Source organism: Ambystoma mexicanum, chromosome 10 (genome assembly GCF_040938575.1).
Source record: "Ambystoma mexicanum isolate Mex_15411 chromosome 10, UKY_AmexF1_1, whole genome shotgun sequence".
Classification (NCBI taxonomy): Eukaryota; Metazoa; Chordata; class Amphibia; order Caudata; family Ambystomatidae; genus Ambystoma; species Ambystoma mexicanum.
The window spans coordinates 685553345-685566692 of NC_090932.1; the positions used below are offsets into that span (position 1 = coordinate 685553345).

General features: G+C 44.1%; 1 protein-coding gene across 3 annotated transcripts in view; it reads left to right on the forward strand.

Moving 5' to 3' along the window:
- The window catches only part of TFDP2 (transcription factor Dp-2), a 751258-nt gene that overhangs the window by 535885 nt on the left and 202025 nt on the right, over positions 1–13348 (forward strand). For all 3 annotated transcript variants that reach the window (XM_069618279.1, XM_069618278.1, XM_069618277.1), the window contains one exon: positions 1179–1330. In XM_069618279.1, the coding sequence (XP_069474380.1) occupies positions 1179–1330 (152 nt within the window). The remainder of the gene's footprint in view (positions 1–1178; positions 1331–13348) is intronic.

Here is a 13348-nt window from a genome sequence, read left to right on the forward strand (position 1 = left end):
TAGTAGTGACTTGTAAAGGATACACACCATCCAAGGTTAATATTTACTGAGGATGAGAATAGCAGAGCTATACAGTCACTAAAGATGGTTAAGGTACCGGGAATTGACATGATCACTGGCGATATTTATTTAACAAACCTAGGGAATTTAACACCTATTTTTAACGTTAAAAAGAAAATAATAATAACTCTTGTAACATACCAAGGAGCTGAATGAGTGGGGAAATTGTTCTAATTTTTAAAAGGGGAAATGGCCACGCAACTATACCTCTTATTAATAGATTGTGCTGCTAAAAGGTGTGCAAGGTGATACTAGCTCGCTTACATGAGTAGATAACCGACAATAAACTGATTTCTGATCTCCTACGGGCTTTGGGTAGAAAACAAGGGCACACTCGAACATTGCTCCCTGTTGAATGCGATCATGCATAAAGTTTTTATATAAAATAAAGCTTTTTTGTGTCTCGTTTTTATCAATTTTAGAAGTGCTTTTAATAGGGTTTGAGGGGGAAACTGTGGCAGGTTTTATAGTCATTAAATATCCCTCACATTTTTTTAGCCGCTATAAAATATTTGTACACAAACAACTTGGTGAGAGTCCGATTTCACTAGATGGGAGAACACACTGATTATTTTGAAATAGGTAGGTGGTTAGGCAGGTCTGTGTGCTTACCCTGTTTATTTTTATTTTATGTATCAATTACTTAGTTGACATGATAAAGAGTATAGACTGTTAAGCTCCCAGAATTGGTGGAAAAAAGTGGGCATATTATTCTATGCAGATTTCCAAATTGGTAGCAAGAACCAACTCCAGACTCTAGAAAGATTCTGTGCAAATTGTTCTTGAAGGTTAACATGTCGAAACAGTCTTAATGGTATGTCATAGGCTCACAACAAAAAAAAGTAAAACTTCCTCATAAAGGTGTTGCTATTGATCAGGTTGATCGTTTTGAAAATTAGGGTTTGAGTTTGTCTGCCAATGGTTCCTGGCTCAATCAGGTGGAAATGGGCAACTAAGTATATTCCTGCTTGGAAAACGCCTGTGCAACACAAGTGGTGTTAAAATCCTGACTGCCCTTTAGAACTCATGCAACCGCATCGATATGCAATTATCATGGGCACATAATGTGCATGTACATAACAGTGGTGCTTATTTCTCCAATGTTTTCCTATTTGCAGCAAATAGCTTTTAAAAATCTTGTGCAGAGGAATCAACAGAATGAGCAGCATTCCCAAGGCACTCCAGCGTTGAATTCGACCATCCAGCTGCCCTTCATAATAGTCAATACCAGCAAGCGGACGGTTATTGACTGCAGCATCTCCAGCGATAAGTGAGTGTAATGTATTTGAAATGGCACCCCTGCTGGCGTCCTAACATACACGTCTGTAGATATGTCAACGCTTTTGACAATGAGAGAAATATATGACAGTTGGAATAATGCAAGATTTTTCTTTGCTACTATATCTGATGTATAACCGCTATTGTTTCCATCCTTAACATAGCCAGTAGTGACCCTATTGCTTTCAGATGGCATGAAGCTAGACTTGTGTAAAAAAAAAAAAAATAAATAAATAAATAAAAAATGGTCCTCCCGCATAGCCAAATCTTACACAAAATGTCAGTGCTTACATGCAACTTGCCCATGAGTTGATGGCCTATTGACTGAAGTTTAAATGGGTGCGCACATCCATTGCATCAATCAAATGCATTGCTGTGTTTGAATTAATACTGCACAAGGCTGTTGCATATCCTACCTGCTTAACCACTTGCTCTGTGATTCGGCCTCTTGTTATAATGATGGAAGGTTAGTAAAGCAGTGAAGGAGTCTGAAATGTTCTCCTTTAACATCTGTCCACAATTTAAGGGAAATTGCAGGGTATTCAGAAGTGGCTGGTGAGTATTTCAAGTGTTAGAGTTTAAAAGTTGTCCCATTTTGGATTGGATTGGAAACGCGCAGGGTGGAATCCACTTAGGGTGGTTCAGGAGGTTGTCCCTCCAAAATATTTCATTAACTAATGGGTTATAATGGTCATTTGCATGTCTCAATGTTTGGGTGACATTTGATGTAAAAGAGACGCAGGATTTACAAGCAGCAGTTCTGTTTAGAACATCAGAAGTATTTCAATATTTCAGGTGCTATGCCAAATTGCCTCTTGGTTTGCCCCATGCCGCTCTCACTGCCGCCTCTTTTTCCCCAGTGTAACTCACTCTGCTCCAGTTTTACCCCTTTTCTGCCACTGTGATACTCTCATTGCTGCATTCTGTCCCATGTCACTACCACTGCCTTAGTTTTGCTCTATTTGCCTGCAGGGCTGCTTTGTCTGTAGACATAGGCTGATGATGACTGCAGAGGTCTTCGAGTCAGGCTGACTGTCTGGGACCACTCTGCTCATCAGTCTCTGGTGTCTATGGAACATAATTTGCAAACCTCTGTGGACAGAATGCTTTGTGCATGTTAATATTCTGCTTTGTTGACAAACCTATCGTTGCTGACAGTTGCCCGAGGGAAATGTTACACCAGGAATCATAAACGGGTGTTGTTCATTTAGTTTGTAAGGGGCTATTTGAATTGTCCTCTTGGCTCCAGAACTCTGAGGTCTTTCTGTCAGAATTTGCTTCAACCAGTTACATTGGAAACAGCCAGGATTCAAAGGCATGTGGAAAACACAGGCAGTTTGAAATGCTCCTGGTGGTCCGGTCACAAGCATTCAACAATTTAGCAGCTTGCCTGAAAGTCAAGCTCCCCTCTCTAGGTTCTTGTGCAAATGAGGAATAGCAAATCGTTTTGGCTAGCTTGATCTTGATTTGCATCTTGGTGCATAGCATAGCAATGAAGGAAAGGGAGAATGTACGTTATGAACTGCATGGTTACAACAAAGAGGAAATTGAAAATTGTTCTGCGAACTACAGGGCGCTTGAGAAAGGCAATGCAGGAGTGGGAGGCTAGTGTGTGTGACATGGTATTCTCTCCTCGTTAGTGTGACCGGGTCAGTTACCTGACCATGTCAAGAAGAGATGGGGTCCGCACTCAACCTGGGGTGGAAGGCCTACTAGGGTGGTGGAAACAAGAACCATTCCTACCCCAGAGGGAGAAGATGACAGTTGAGAAGGCCCTAGTCACTGTCCTTTCTCTATGTGCCCAGGTTTTGATTTGTAGTACTACTCTTTAGCTCCCCATGCCTCCGCAATGCTGGCAAGTCTTTTTATGTTTCCTACAGGAAACTACAAACATCAACAGTGAACCAGAGAAAAAGCAGCCCACTATGATGCTCTGCAAATTCTCAATGTTGGTGCACCCCAGCCGGAGGAGGAACTCTAAATAACTGCAGCACGATATGAAAGCAGGACCCAGCGGAGTGCAGAATACTGCTATCTGCTCCCCACTGCAGCAACGTTCATCTGTATCTCAGTCGCTGGCCCACCTTGCGAAACAGACGGTATGCTGCAACTGCTCCTCCCTGATAAGTCGTGCAGTGGCTCATTGAGAGGAACGGTCACATTTTGATTTCAGACACTATCACTGACTAGGACTAGTAGTAGTGGAGAGGCAGTGGAAGTAGTAGTGAAGAGGCAGTTGGAGTAGTAGAGGTGTGGAGGTAGGAGTAGGTGTTGCTTGGATAGAGAAGAGTAATATTGCAAGAGTAGAAGTAAGTAATATTGAAGGGTGGAGGTAGACCATAGAAAAAGGCACATTAGAGGGACAGAAGATGCAGAACCAGGGGGAGAGAGGAGAGGAGAGGCAGTGGGCAGAGTAGGAGGGAGGAGAGTAGAAGAAAGAGTGATAGAAAGATAATGGGAGAGGAACATCAGAGCGCAATCGAACCAGAGAGGGTGAAGACCTGAGTCTCTGGAAAGGACTCTTTAATCATAACTTGGGGGAAACTGTTGGATAGCAAGCCTAGATTGTTCCCTGAGTGGAGACTAGATAGAGAAGGCAGTTGCCTTTAAGCCATCAACAAAAGCTAGATGGCTTTTAGATAGTAGGCATTACCGATCACTAGCAGCAACCAGGGAAGTCTGGTCCTTTTATTGCTCGCAAAGACTCGTCAACCGCCTTTCCGAAGAGGTTCTCCTCTTCGAACGACATATCCAGCACCTTCAACCAAGCTATTATGTTCATCCATCGCGAGACTGGGACTCGCACCCAAAAGAGAGTTTGAGAATAAGAGGGTTGAGGACCCTGAAGACAAGAGAAACTGTTAAGTTGAAAAACCCATGCTTGGTAGGGCAATACACAAAGCCGGTAGTATAAAGAATTACGAGTCTGGGACGCGCACCTTTATGAAGGTATAAAATACACTGAGAAGATAGAGGCTCTCTAGGACCCAAAGAAAAGGAAAGTAGAACCAGAAAGAATCCAGGGGAAAGGAGCAAACATCAAAAACCTGGGAACTTTACGTGGTAGAACATTTCTTTTGTCTTTTGGACCACCCGAGACATTGGGAACTTTTCTGTTGGCAAGAGTTATGATGAACACATTCCTTTGGAAGAGCCCATCCCTACACAGTTGGTTTAGGTTATTAGTGTTGGAGATAGAAGTAGGGTTTTGTGACATGACAGGAACAGACTATTTGTTTTGACATTCTGATGTATTCCTTAGTTTTCTTTGAGGCAAGGAAACCCCTCATAGCATTTAGGGCTAGGGAATGTTTTTCCCCACCAGTTTATTGGTTAATAAAAGTTTATAGACAAAAATATGCCACTTTTGTGTCCGAGCCTTCCTTCTGCCGCCTTACAACATCTATAACACAGGAAGAGGTTTTAGGATTAAGATAAGAAAATTAGCTCTTGGGTGATAAAATAGATGGAGACAGTCTTGGGAATGAGTGTACAATGCTTCTAGCAAGGCAAGTCCGGAATGTGAAGGAGCAGAGAGCAAGAAAGATATGCATGGATTATAAAGATGTGGACAAGTAGAGTACTGAATGGCTTGTCAGGCAGACTGGGCCAGAGCAAGAGTGGTGGTGGGGATTAAAGGCTGGCAGAAAGGGAGGTGAGCTGCTCCTGTCATCTATGCAGGCTGACAACACCCTCGGCTAATGTAAATGTAAGATCTGCTCCTGACAGCAATAGGTACAGCAAATTATCTTGCTCCTTTTTGATGATATGAGCTCCAAGATGACCTGAGCACTTCTTCCACTCATGTGAGTCTAGATTTAGGGTTTCCAGCACCCCTTACCCAAAGGCAGTCATTGATGCTCTCTAAGGCACTTAGGGTTCTTTTACAGATGACGTAGGGGTCAGCCAGAATAGTGGCAGAACTAAACCCGCTTCTGTGTGATATTTCAGTATATTGAAGACCAAACACAAAAAAGACAGATTTTTGTTTGTTGGTCAATTTTGTGTTACCTTCTGTATGTGGCAATATGACACTAAATGACCCCCCCCCCCAACCAGCCTCACCCCCATTCAGATCCCCTGCCCGCCCCCACCCCTCCCGTGCTGGTGAGATTTCTTGATATTTGTGGATTTCCTCCCCAAAACCCCATTTTCCTCTTCCAACTCACATAAAGCATTCCTCCTGTACCCACCCCCATCACAGACACACTAACAGTCTCTCTCTCTCTCTCTCTCTCTCTCTCTCTCTCTCTCTCTCTCTCTCTCTCTCTCTCTTGCTCACTCACTCACTCACACACACACTCGCACACACACACACTCACACACACACACGTTTACCTGCTCCATTTCCACTCCCTGCTACAAACATTACTCACAAGCAGACACACACAAACACTTACCTAGTCCGCCAGTGTCTTCCCTCTTCTGGCTCCGCCGTTGCTGTCAGTGTGCGTCGAAGGGGCTGACAGCTTGATTTAGAAAGATTGCTCAGAGTGGTCGCAGACTGGTCTTTCTAAATCGGTAATTTTCAAAATGATTTTAAAAAATGGGTTTGTTCACTTAGTACCCAAAACATGTAGCAACCTTTCTTGAAGGCAGAAGGCCCAACCCCTATTAAACTGTTTTTTTGAGTGTGTTCTCCCCGCCACCTCTCTCAACTACTGCTAGGCTCCCTGAACACCACTGTAGCTTCCTCCCAGCTGTTAGATCTGGCTAGTGTCTGACATGGCCCTCTGGATGCTCCTATCCCTAGCTGACTAACCTGCTTCCTGCCCTCTGCCTCTCTGATCAATTCCCTGATAAAGTTCCCAACTGTTTCTTCTACTGCCTTCTTTTTCCTCCTCCACCTCTCATCAACACCTAGTTGTTTGACCTTACTTTCCTTGTCTGAAGATGTCCCATCCCCAGTACCCTCTCTCTCTCACCTACCCCTTCACTACTGCCTGCTCGGTCACCCCCTTATCTCCCATCAGCTCCAATCTTCCACTCAGTTTACTGTTTACACCCTCCTCTCTACTCAGGATCCTACTTCCTACCTCAGCTTTCAGAGGTTTCTCCTTCCTTCAACTTGGATCCAGGTTTACTTCCTCCCCTTTGCTTTTGTCATAACCTTCCACTCCACTCCTGATTTTACTTCTTCCCTCCTTTGCTGTGATATTGCTTGCTCTTCTTTCACCAATTAACTCTCACTACTGTCTTCTCCCCTGTAGATGTCCCCTCCTCCTCTCTCCTGATGCCACCTCTAGCTCTCGCCTTAGTCTTTTTCAAATTATTTCCAACGTCACTCCTCTGCAGCAGTCTTTAGTCTCAAGCCTTCTCCAAATGAGAGCTCCCTGCTCCCGTCACCCACAACATTGGGCTGTGCTGCCTGGCTTGTATAGTAACATTCTCCTCTCCATCTTTGTAGGACTAGAGCTTAAAGCCCTTAGCTGTGAGCCTAAGGTGTGTCAGAGATGTTTGACTATGCTGTCTCAGTTTTTGATGGTCAGAATACGGCTGAATGGGCTGGCCTTAATCTATTAGTGCCCGATCTGCCATGTTGAAACTATTCTGTGTGCATGGAAAGATTGTGCTTAGGATATCCTGCTGCACAGCTGCTGGACAGCTGTAGTATGAGGAGTCGGGTGTTTAGATTTCCTGTATGGTCTTCCTGTTTTAGAAAAGATTTAATTTCCCTTTTCCATTCTGCGTTTTCCGGTTGTGACCTGACTTGTCCTTTTGCAAGGTATACTCTCTCCCAAATTCCACTTTTTGAGAGGGGAATGTTTTTTTTGCTATCTGTCTTTCCCGAAAGGGGCTAGTGGTTTGTGGCATAGGAGGGACACTTACGTTCCCTGGTTTGGGAAGAGGGTCTAGTGGGTTGTCAGAATTGAGTCCCTGCCGGGGAAGACCGGTGAGGCTCCTACTCAGTATGATAGAACCTGCCATCGTGTTGAGGACCACAGAAAGGGGACCAGGGGATCTTCCCCCATGCAGCACCTGGGTCCATCATCCACTGACTTGGCTATGTACCCGGCCACCGGAGTTGACCGGCCTGGGGTTACCAGAGCCAGGCAGGTAACTTTGTCACAATAATGACCATATTACAGAGTAGCAGTAAAGGAAAGAAGCGATATTGGGGAGTGAGGGAAAGTGTCAAGCCAATGATGACTTAAGTGCCAGTTCATGTAGACATTGTAAATATGGAGCTAAAAGGAGAGAAAAGTGTGTGCATAGGTTAAAAAAAAAGGGGATACTAGGTTATTGATGCTTGTGGATATCTCTAATATTAACTATGGTTCCTGATACATTGATATAGTGTTGGCCAGGGAGTTTAGTGACCATTTCCACTTTGCAATATTTTAAATTGTGTTTTATTAAATATATTTTTTTTAGCTTTAGCAGACCTCCGTCTTATACATTTAATCTACTTTTACATTGTTTTGTTTGGTTTAAAAAATAATTTGTCAATATCAACACATGGTGTCGGCACCCTCAAAGTACTTTATTGAAAACATCCTCTTCAAATGCATGGCAACGCAATTTGTAACCAGCGCCTCTGGATTCCGCCCTCGCTTTTAGACAACTGCTGAAATCATAACAATATCTAACGCAGCCTTTCAGGTAGCCACATTGTGCCCCTTCTAGAACAGACAAAACAATTGTTTCCAAATTCTGCCCAGTAGAAGGTAACAGAGATACAAAGGGTCCCCTAACCCTTTCCTATTGTATTTAGAAAATGTGTTTTCAATTGGTATATTCAACCGGTCTACTTGAAAACCTAGCTTCAATCTAATGCAGGATCCTGTGAGGTACTTTTATATACAGAACCCAAGCCCTAAAAATCGACTTTAACATTGGTTCTCTTTACAGTGCAATCTGAAATGCACTTACACATGGTAATCAGTATACCACTTCTATCCCACAGTTCTAAAAATGGTGAGACAAAAACGGCTGATTACGTCTTGTTTCTATATTAAAACATTTGCAATAGACTCCAATCTTGTTTAAGATGCATCATAAAAATTCCTATACTCATTTGGTACCCGCAAGTCTTTCCGGCAATCTTACAGCAGCGAAGTGTGCAAACCTCGAGATCCTAGGTGCTATTTTTCCCCAAAGCCTTCGCAAAGCATTCGCAACTGACTAGTGCTGTATAGCTTCCAAACAACACAATCAGAACGACTTTAGCCTCATAGGCAACTTCAGGTGCTCACTCATTAAACCAACCATCTATGGGATTACGTTTTTAGTAAACCTAATGTTATTTTCTTGGCTTTTTAAAACTGCCTTAGAAGATTAGCTCCTGGTGTCTATATTGCTTAAATTACTCCAGGCTGTGTGCAACCCATTTACCATGTGTAGAACACCTTATTTTTCCCAAAAACATTATTTTCATTTTTTGTTTGTTTACAAGAAATGCATTCTTTTTGCATTACCATCGACTGTGTCATTAACCATAGGGGGAAGTAAGCCGAAGTTTGAATTTAGATGGTACACCAGACACAAAACAGTCTGTAAAAATAAGGACTGGTTACTGAAAACAGTCCGGAGTACAGGTGCAAAATAATATTATGTATGCCAAACAGTAGCAAAAAGGAAACTGCAAAGCAGACAAGGCAGCAAGTTACCTATCCAGAGGCAGTGGTTAATAAGCAGATGTAAGTGCAGCACAACCAACCATAGCTTAGATTCCAGGAGGGCTGTGTAAGCAGCCATATCCAAATATAAAAACTGTTATGACAAGTTAGTAGCTACATTTGTGTGTATTGAGTGTGCAGAGAAATTGAATTAAAAGTACATGGTGGTTCTTGAATCTTATGTTGGAATTTGGTTTCCCCTCTACAAGATTATGTAGATTTCCCTTTGTAACAATGTAGGAATGGTAAACTCTTGACAGTATCTCTTGACCTGCATCCGCTCTCTACTTGGAATGGCATTAATAGCTGTTTTGGTCACACAGAACAGCTTAGTAGAAGTATTACGCAACACACCGGCACGCAAAGCATCTTAAAACAGAGATTACACCATCTTAAACGCAGGACTACTACTATAGCTTGTAATCTTTCTAATAGTGGACAGTTCTTAAAGCAGCACACCATTCATTTGGTATTATTGTAATGTATTATTTGAAGGGAACTTATTGAGAGCAGAACAAGTTTTGGGAAGCAACACAGGGTTTTTTGAATGATGAGGGGGAGGACACAGTGAGGGAAGCAAAGATACCAGGGAGCAGGAAGCTAACCGGGGTGTGGGAGGGTGGGCAATTTGGCAGCAAGGAATCTACAAGCAACTGGGGAGTTGGGGGTTGTGTGATGAATCCGGTGAAGTCATCATGGATTCCCCAGTGGTAACTTCCTCCCATGTGGTCATGCGATGGAAGCTGCACCCTGCTCCTGACCCTGGGGGTGGCTATATGAGGGAGGATCACATGGGAGGAGACAGCCTCTGAGAAGATGTTGACGCTCCGTTGGACGAGACATGGTATCCCCCATTTTCCCTTGAAAATAACATCCCCATGTCTGAAACATTAATGCGCTATTGTCCTGTTTCCACTCCTCTTCCTAAGAAGAGTAGCGAAAACCCTTTTACCAAAGCTACTGAGCAACCTTGGTTTAATTTGACAATGTGATGAAATCACCTCTTTCAATCCCACGTGTCAATCAGAAACTGACTTACCATCAAAACCTTTTGAAAATGCTCATCTGAATTCCATAAATCAATCATTCACAATGGACTTCTGTACCCAGAATTCACAAAATACTGGGACGAGGAAGAAGGATCGAGCAATGTGGTGCATAAGAGACTGCAAACCTAGCAAGTGCTCTATTGTTTGCTGGCACTCACCTGTGTCTGGGAAATTTAAGCAGCCCAAACAGGGAGTGGGAGGCAGCTGCTGTGGCGACTGGCGAGAGACGGCTTCACCTCTGCGCGAGAAGCAGAGAGCCCAGGACCTGCGTGGTAGAGTCAGGCGGTTCACCACAAGGAACAGAATTTTGCTTGCCAGAGCCGAGACGACCGCAGGCATGTTGAGAGGAAGCCACTGAGGAGCCGTGAACAAAGAAAAGACCACGAGAGGGAAGCAGGCAGGAATCCTTACGCGGCCGACCACAAGAGAAGAAATCAACACCTACAGAAACAGGTGAGTCCTCAAAAAGGCAACGGGGACACTGGGGGTTATCGGCGAATACGCAGATTGTGAACAGTTGAAAGTTACTTAAAGGGCAAAGAGAAAAGAGTCACAAAGAAACTTCTTTGTAATGTGTAAATGTACACAATGTCAATGCGGAAAAAGTAGAAATAGGATAATATATTAGGAGGATACATGATTAAATACCATATGCAGACAACTTTGGGAATGGGTGAGAAACCCAAATGAACAGAAGTCCTGACGAGATGCTTTGCGTGCCGGTGTGTTGTGTAATACTTCTACTCAGCTGTTCTGTGTGACCAAAACACACAGAACAGCTGAGTAGTTTTATATGCAAGTGTTGCACTTGGCCAAAAAAGGCCCAAACAACTATGGTGAATGAAATCCTCAAGACGTAAAGAATAAACATGGGAAGGGAGCTACCCTCTGGAACCAAAAACTTTATCCTCGAAAAAGCTTTTGTTTAAATCATTTATCCTTTCTTTTTTAATGCTTTTTCCAAAGCACTCAAGGTTAAAGACTCTTCCCTTTTGTACAGTTTGAGTTAAGTTTATAGTGTGAAGGTCAGAATAGAATATTGGAAAACGCACAGTTTTGTTTTTGACATCCTGACACAGACACAGCCTTCGTTTTTGTTTAGGTAGGGAAATTCCTCTATCACAGGGTCAGAGAGGCCTTTTCCCAACCCCTTTTATTTTCAATAAAAGTATTTAACCAAAAACAATGCAAACTTGTGTCAGACTCTCATTTCTTACTCTTCACTGTTATGAACTTTGGTTGGTCAGACAGAGGAGGCAGACACAGAGGCATGGTTCCACAACACTTTATTAAATAAAGAAAACCTTTTTTTATTTCTTACCTCTAAGATGAGTTCACTGTGCTATAAAACAATAAAAAGGTAGTCGTCAGGATATCTCACAAAATAAGTTCAGTCCTTAGTTCCAAAACCTAAGCTAACCTATAACTATCCTGCTCTATTGAAACCCAGATAGAAAGAAGTATCATAACCTAGTGTTTGTTTAGGGTTAATTTTATCCATTAATTGATGGTGGCTGGTTTCTGACCTCCACCCCAGAGTTCATAGCATCTCCTGTGGTTCCAAAGAAAAAGAAAGATTTGTTGTGGTTCAAAAGAAAAATAATGATTTCTTCCAAAGAAAAATGTCTCTCAAAGTTCCTTCTGCTCTTAAAGTAACGTACTTGTCAGAATCTGGTTTTATCGCATCTCCGGGGATATGTCGACTTGACCCGGGAGGCTCAGCACTCCCAAGTCCAAGAATGTTCGCCCTTTGGCCCTCCTGGGAACTCTCTCCTGGCAAACTCAGAAAGGCACTCTCTCTGCTTCTTCGATACAATTTGCTGCTGCTTCTCCTTTTCGTGGGTTGGTCATTCTCTAGGGCCTGGGTGCGTTTGGGTGGCTCTGGCCCGGTCTGTTGTTCTGGCGCGTTCACCTCTTGCAGAGGTATTCCTTCGGTTAGCCCCTTGCGAGCTCTGGGCTTCTCCTGCCCTCTTGGTTGCTGTGTTTTGTGCACCCGTTTCTGGGGTAGCTCTTCGGTTAGCCCCTTGTTGGCTTTGGGCATCTCTGGCCTTGTCACTTGCCCAAATTTGTTCAACTCTTTGATGCGGGAGGGCTGAGTGGATCTCAGATGTTGGCCTTCATTGCCGTCCTCGCGGCAAATTCCAAGATGGCCACGCCTTTGCTGGGATTTAAACGCAGGCTGAATGCCCCTGAACTTGCCTTCCTGCTCGGCCTTTGGGCATCTCTATCTTTCCAACTGGGGACCAGCATGCTTTAGCTGGCACCCTCATCAAAGGCCCACTTTCTAATGCCCTCTCTGCTCCCTGTCCGCTACCTGGTCGGGTCCGGGATGTCCTCCGCACCCCTCACTTTTTGCATTGGGGCTGGTGCTTTTACACTATTCAGGAGTAGCTGGAACTTTGTGACATTTCACTTCACCATGGGTTAGTCGCCTATTCCTAAAAATACTCCGACCCCTCTGATTGTCCCACCCTCACTCCGTCTCACCTGGACTCCGCTCTTCTGCCTCAGCCCATTGGCTGCACTGTGGTTCACCCTGTTTCCTAAATTTCGCATCTAGTTCTGCCCATTGGCTGCACTGTGGATCACCCTGTTTGCTAATTTTCACATCTAGTTGTGCCCATTGGCTGCACTGTGTTTCACCCTGTTTGCTAAATTTGATTTTGTCTGTGCCCAGCGGCTCCATTGTGCTATTCTGTCCTGCTTTTCCTGTCCTGCTCTGCCTCTTATGCTTGCACCCCCCCACCGTGCTCTTCCCTAGTGTTCCCACCCATCCCCCTTTCCGCTCTTCTCTCACTCCCTACTCAGGCCCCTCTCTCTCCTCTACCCCCTCCTCCACATCACCCATGGCGCTCTCTGTTTCTCCTATCCTCTCTAACTGTTTCTCCATTGACTTCCCTACCCTTCTCACTAAGTCTGGTAGGAAGAAGTTCAAAAAGGATATCTTGGTCTTTAACCCTGGTCTCCCCGTTGCTGACACCTACACCAGCGCTTCCTCCAGGCAGACCCTCACTGACATCCTCTTTGTCGTTCCTTCGCCTGACCTATAGACCCCTCATATGGTCTCTGTGCTCTCTCCTTTCTCTTCTTCCCTGATTAATGGTGGCACCCGGTGGGAGGCCCTCCTGGCCCCCTTCCACTCCTCTAAGGTCGTCATTAATGACTACCAGGTATGGCACCGTCCTAGTACAGGGCCCTCAGGCCAACCTTCTCCTCTCTGGTAGACACTTCCTGCGCCTCATCAACTTCCTTCCTTCTCCTGCTGTTCCTTCTGGTGTCCAATCAATATGTCGAATGCATTTTTTCGAAATGCAAAAATGTCGAAAACAAAGTCGAAAACAT